General features: G+C 50.4%; 1 protein-coding gene across 9 annotated transcripts in view; it reads right to left on the bottom strand.

The window, feature by feature from the left end:
- Positions 1–6460, bottom strand: part of LOC107274493 (DNA N6-methyl adenine demethylase) — a 65643-nt gene that overhangs the window by 25854 nt on the left and 33329 nt on the right. For 8 of the 9 annotated variants that reach the window (XR_001539462.2, XM_025091739.1, XM_015753693.2 and 5 more), the window contains one exon: positions 2144–2218. The exons of the other annotated variant lie outside the window; for it this stretch is intronic. Coding sequence is in view for 7 of the 8 variants with exons in the window: in XM_025091739.1 (XP_024947507.1) it covers positions 2144–2218 (75 nt within the window). In the remaining variant the exon portion in view is untranslated. The remainder of the gene's footprint in view (positions 1–2143; positions 2219–6460) is intronic. 9 annotated transcript variants of the gene reach the window in all.

Here is a 6460-nt window from a genome sequence, read left to right as displayed (position 1 = left end):
GGGGGGGTTTCCGATAGGAAGCCTAACGGCTTGCAATTTATTATGTCATCAGGCAGTAATTAAAATCTCGTTAATCGTCGTAAATTACGGTATCCCGAGTCGACAGCAGGAACTACGACAGGAGCTTAACATATCGGATAATTGGCTGATACTGTCGGAAGGGCACGTTTACGTGTTGCCGCGTACCTATGAAAATTGGAGGAAAACTGCGAAGAGTGCACGCTGTGCGAATGACAGGACAAGAGAGAGTTCAGGGAAGCAGCAGCTGCGACGTGAGGAAAAATAAAGTTGCCATTGGCACGATTCCGCAGGGTCGATATTCCCTCCATTTCCAGCGACATATTGTTTGCGAATTCAAGATGGCGCAGCTGAGGTAATGCAATTTAGCTGCCGGCAGTGCTGCCTGCCGAGCGCCATACCTCCAACTAATTACTTGCAGCTAAAGTGCGACGCGCCATAACTCAGACTCCCAACCAATTTCCCAATTCCATTGCGGGATACGAATTTATAATCCCAGGGTCAGATGGTAGCAGGCGAATGGCTCGACGAACTCGCGATACGGCTACCGTATAGTAGAGTAGATTCGAAAAGGCCGGATGAAAAAGAGCGCCTCTGGTCGGGAAACAAAATAGCCCTTCGTCAGGAACATATATATATATACAATATGTATATGTATATACCACCCCTGGCTGCGATGACACGTGCGGCACACATGCATGTCGCTTCGGGGGATCGATAAATCGTTCCTCTCCCCCTGTCACCCCTGCTGCTTTACTCGTGACGGTAGCAGTGCCGCTGGAGGTGCTGGGGGTGGCATCGGAGCTGGTGCTCCTCCCGTGAGTGGAGGTTGCAAAGGTTGTGATGAAACACCGAAGGAAACACGAGACTATACATTTTTCATTGATAGTCTTCTCGGGGATTTTGGGGATTTTCGGGATTTTCGGGATTTTCGGGATTTTCGGGACCCTCGGGAGAAATCTCTGCTCGGCGCTTCGTGCTTCCTTGCCAAAACGTGGAAGCACGAGTGGCGCGTAGGGCGGAAGTGGAGTCAAAGGGAGACGAGGGAGTATCAGAATATGATAAGGACACGAGGAGGCAGAGTTTCGACAACTGGTATCAGGACTAAAGCGCATGGGAGCAGGAGCGTCGGGACGCCTCGAGGAAGACGCTGTGCTGGATGGAAGAGACGGCCTCGGGAGTGGTGCGGAAGGTTCAAGTGGGATTCGCATGGGAAATGCACCGGGGGGTTGGACTACAGTTGCAGCCTGAACCACCAGGCGTCCGGTCGGCTTAAGCGGGGAAATTTTAAACATGGCGGTGTAGCACGGACAGGCGCACCGCCGACCGATCAATAGCGCCTTGTTTAATATCAGTTCTCAAACTGTGTACAGCCAGCGTCAAGATCGCTTCGAGCGAGTCTGCCTTCCGGGATTCCTCGGACTGTCCTTCTTGGACTTTTCCGTTTTGCTCTTTCGTTCATTATATTTGAGGTCTTCGAAGAAAGAGATATATAGAGAGAGAGAGCCAAATCGGCTGGAGAACGGAAGTTGCCGTTGCTTCTGTCAGTTAAGCGATTAATCAATTTATACCAGAGGGAGAGTTATGCAAAAGTTGGATAAGTACTTTCTCCATCTGTCGAGTCTAGGCGGAGCACGGAAGTTCAAGAGGGTCTCACCTCGCGGAAGTTGAAGAGGCCTCCCTCTCGAAATAATCAGAACTTGTAATTAATACTCCGAGAAAGTGAAACTCCGAGGAGTTCCTCTCATTGATCCGCGACGAGTCGAATGGTAGAGAATTTTCTCAGTGATTTACCATAGGTAAATCTATTAAAAGCCAAAGATTTTCTCTATGAAGGATCCAGTGTCCAAAATTGGATAACACAAACAGTTACCGTAACATTCAGGTACCATTCACGTTCGCTGAGTAAATTCTTTGAATCTAACTTTCTTCTGTATCAGCTGTTCGCATCCTCACTATCGGTAATGTATCTTGGTTGTCAGTCAAGTTCGAATATGGAAAGAAAGAGGGAAGCGCGTTCGTGAAAACTACGTACTTGAGGATATGCAGGGCCTTTGAGGTAGGAAAAAAAAAAAAAAAAAAAAAACGTAAGGATGCTGTGAGATTCTGATTCTGTATGACTCACCCTGGTCGCACCCTTGCCTCTACCGCGGCCTCTCTCTCGAAAAGCTCCCTCGCCCGTTTGCAGGTGGTACAAGTGCTGAAACACAATTGGACGAAAGCCGTTAATCAATGGAAAGTACGTAAAGTCCTTTGAAGGGAGAGCTTTAGCAATCGCCGAAGGGAGCCGACGAGTTTTCTGGCAGCCTCGTAAAATCAAGGCACCCATATAATCTCAATTGGACTCATTAAGTCCAATAGAACCCATAGAACCCAGAAGAAAAGTCCCACGACTACGAGCTGCGTGATCGAGAAAGGCCTTACGTGCTTCGTATAATTGACTGGACCACATAGAATTTTCGATTTCCGGTTATACTCGGAAATTCGCTTCGGCTGGACCCGGATTATCCTTGGAGGTAGATGACACAGGGTTTCCCCGTTCCCAACCCCGTAGGAAATTTGATGAATGCGCCGAAGTTGCCATGCACCGTCGATAAGTTGAAGCAATTTTAAATGGCTTCCGATTTTAAAATTATAAGTGCATTCCTCAATAAGAATGCTTTTCGTGTAACTGCAGTAAGGTGATCGTGAAAATGCAGTTGTGCATCGTGCGAATACATTCGTTTCGCGATCGAAAATGATAAGGGACAGACAGAAACTGCATTATCGTCTGCGAGCTCTGGGAAAATTATCGACGCGTCAAAAACGCATTCGCGCTTACCGACAGTCGGAGGCAGCAGAGTCACTCGCACCTGGCAAAAGGGATGATGGACGTTACCGACCATCGGGTCAGGCAACCCCTCCGGTTTTCCCATGCTCGGCTAAGGGCAGAATACGAATGCGCAGGCGCCCCGGGGAAAATAAGAGAAAATTGATTTTTTGCGCGACCCGCTCAGAAAATTAAATTATGACCCGTAGGAGCTGCGTAAAAAAAAAAGAGAGCGAGACGACAACTTTTTATCGGGTGGGAATGGCGCGTCCTCGCAGGTCGAATAAATTGTAGGATTCTTCCTGACGACGGTGAAGGACGTTGATTTCCGCAGGCAAGAGGCAGTGGGATTCGCGTTAAATTCGCGGACTAACCTTCCCTTCGTTTAGTACGATATATTTATCTTAGCCCCGTTAATTTAATATAAACCGCGGAAGTTAAGGCTCCTCGTTTATTTACTCTGGAGAAACGGCGAACGCTGGCTGCGACTACGTCGAGGACCCTCTCTCTCTCTCTCTCTCTCTCTCTCTCTCTCTCTCTCTCTCTCCTGAACTGGGTGGCTGCTCTCCCGAGGTCCCCAGCAGCCTCTAATTAACGTCGAGTCCCTGGGTAAATCTTTTGGATCCAGGGCTGCGAAGGACGAACGTCTTTATCGCAGATGGGCATCCTTCCCGGAGCAAGGAGTCACGTCCTTATCGAATGACAATATGGGCAGGCAGAGTCGATTCTCGAGCCAGTGAATATCGAGGTCTGAGGTAAAACGTCCCCTGTGCGATGCACGCGTGAACGATTACGGTCTAATTCCTTTGTACACGCGTTCCTACCTCTGACTATCCAGCTAGCGAACTCCTCTGGCAGAGGCTGTCTGTCTCTCTGGTCGCCTGCTCGCCTGCTCGCCCGCTCGCAGCTTGCCTGACTGACTGGCTGTCTTGGTAAAGCACCTAGGAAAAGTAGTCGCGTAGTCGATAAGTACACGCTCGAAAGACAGGGGTGTGTCGCAGCCCGCTTCCCCTCCCTCTTTACCTTCAATCATTCCAGCAGTAACGGCAAAGGCAGAGAGCCACGACTGACGACAGCGACGACAGGAACAGAAAACTCCAAAGCGAAAGGAAGCGTCGGCCTGCAGTAGCAGCAGCAGAGCGGAGCAGAACAAACAGTCTACCTAAGCGAGGCACGAGGGCCAGGTTAGCCTGGAGTAAAACTAGCCTCTCGTTGCTTCGCGGAGATGCAAGGCAAATGTCAATATCGAGAATGCGTCGCTGAAAGAGGTGCACTTGGGGCGCGAATGAGGGCGCAATTAATTGAGGAAGCGTAGGAATTCTCAGGGGCTCGTTAGCAGGCGTTTTCCACCCTCTGTGCAAGGGAGATGAAGCAACCAGCCACCCTGGCTGCCTGGCTGCCTGGCTGCCTCCCTGCTACCCTCTCTCTTTACCACACTCTCCTGCCTTCCTTCCTTTCTTCCTTGCTACCCTCCACGTGGCTCTGGTGCCCCTGTTGCCCTGCTAGCATCCGATTCCGCGCAAGGAAGCCCTTTGGAGAGTCAATCGACTTCGATGCGGAAGAAGCAGGAGAAGCAGGAGAAGCAGGTAGAGCCAGATAGTCGGAGAGTAGAACGTAGTGGACGTGAAAGTGCAGCCAGAGGAAGAGGCGTCGCGACGGCGTCTCCTACCCTTTCGCTCGACTGATCGGAATACAAAGAACCGGCCGAGTTTCTTGGCCGCGAGAACGTCTCCCGGAGCATATTTTAATTTTCTGGAGCCAGCAGCCGAGGAGCCCTGCGCGGCTCGGGCCCTATGAATTATTTAAAAAACGCTCCCGAAAACGCGTGCCTCGCCTGCAAACTGGTCCGATGACACTATCTGCGCGGCGAGATCTTAAAAAATACAACAACTTTGGCCCGCGTCGCCTTCGGAATTCGCGAAAGATCCTTCGCGCCTCCTGCGGCTGATCCTATCTCGCGTGCTACCGGAGGAGTCCTTCTGCTCCTTTCAGTCCTTTTCCCAGATCCATCGAAACAGCTGAGAAACTTGAGCCTCCACGTGCTCCCTGATCTCGCCAGATTCACTTTGCATCCTTCACTCGCACATGCCCGGCCCTCTGACTTTTCGCGTGTCTTCCTGTCTTTTCCGCCTTTCCTGGCCTTCCAGGCTTGTCGCACGAGCGACAAAGCCATGAGAACGCGGCTGCACTCAGTGCCCAATTAGAAGAAGCACGCGCGAGGCAACAGCTGTCGCGATTGGACGATAAGCTAATTAAAATATTTCGTAAATACGTTTGTCGCTTTTTTTAAAAAACCGATCCCACTCCCTCGATAAGGAATACGCTTTCCGCCAGGCAGAATTCTATCGCGCGTTTCGTCCTCCCGTTGAGGCGTTCGCGACGCTCGAAGATCCTCGCCGAGAGCCGAAGGAGAATTTCCAGAAGCACGGAAGGCGAGACAGGTAGCTGCGACGTAATAATCGAAAAGGACTACTGTTCCCTCGTTCCTTCGTTTATGTCCGTCCGGGCTGTCCGGGCTGTCGCAGCTACTATGGAACTTTATGAAAGCCTACTAATGTAGACTAAACACAGAAACATTTTCCAAATAGCGAAGGAGAGGAAACAGGATGGCAGCAGCCGGCCGGCATATTTGTTTAACGCTCGATGACACCGAACATTTGCCCCCAGAACCTCAAATTATAACCAAACACGTCCTCGAGATGAGCTACAATTCTTCTTTGTGCACGGTTGCCGTTTGTCAAACCAGCGGAGACACTTCAGAACGTTCCTCCGTCTCCGCTGCCGACGCCTATGACGAAGGACGTCTGACTCGACGCAAGTAGCGCCGTAAATTCGAGCTTGTCTAGTTGGCCAGTGCGGCCGATTCTCGTTCCGGCGTGCTGCTCCCTTTCGGAAACTGGTTCTCCCGATCGAAATTCGTCGCGGCCGTGTATCACAGCTGTCGAGCGGCATCGCCGAGACTCGCGATATTCCTTGCCAGCAGAAAAGGTTCTGATCGAAGGAAAAGAGCAGTAAAGAAAGAAGAGAGAGAGAGAGAGAGAGAGAGAGAGAGAGAGAGAGAGAGAGACAAGGAGATAAAAGATGAAACAGGTCTTAAACTATGGAGACCAAATTCAAAATAGTCCAATTTCCGTCAAAGCCGACGTGGCAAGCCGTTTCGCGGTCCATTGAATCTTCGAATCTTTATATCGTCCCGTAAAAACTCGCCATTCTCCCGGGGGATCGTTTCGCTTCCGTCCTAGTCGGAGATACGACTTGCGTGTCGCCAACTCAATCTACCAGGAGCCAGACAGCGACGGGAGTTTAAAGGATTTTCTTTTTTTCTTCTTCTTCTAATTTAAACAAGGCAAATCGTTTGGGGGAATTTGCAGATATTTCGCAATCCATCCACGCGCACGTAATTTTAAGTATCTTGCAGAAGTAAATACTCGAAATTAACGTTGAAGCAGAATTTCTCGACTGACTTGAATTTCTACAAACCATTTCACTCACGACAGATGGTCGGCGGCCGAAAGAGCCGTTGCTCCCATTAGAACGTGGACGGTTAAAAAGTACATGGGCGCTGAATAAGGAGGAGGAGGAGGAGAGAGGGAGAGACAGGTAGTTTGGTGGGTGGGGGGGGGGGGGGAGGGG

The sequence above is a fragment of the Cephus cinctus genome, unplaced genomic scaffold (genome assembly GCF_000341935.2).
Source record: "Cephus cinctus unplaced genomic scaffold, Ccin1 Ccin1_scaffold3202, whole genome shotgun sequence".
In the NCBI taxonomy this organism is placed as follows: Eukaryota; Metazoa; Arthropoda; class Insecta; order Hymenoptera; family Cephidae; genus Cephus; species Cephus cinctus.
This window is presented reverse-complemented; position numbering and strand designations above follow the sequence as displayed.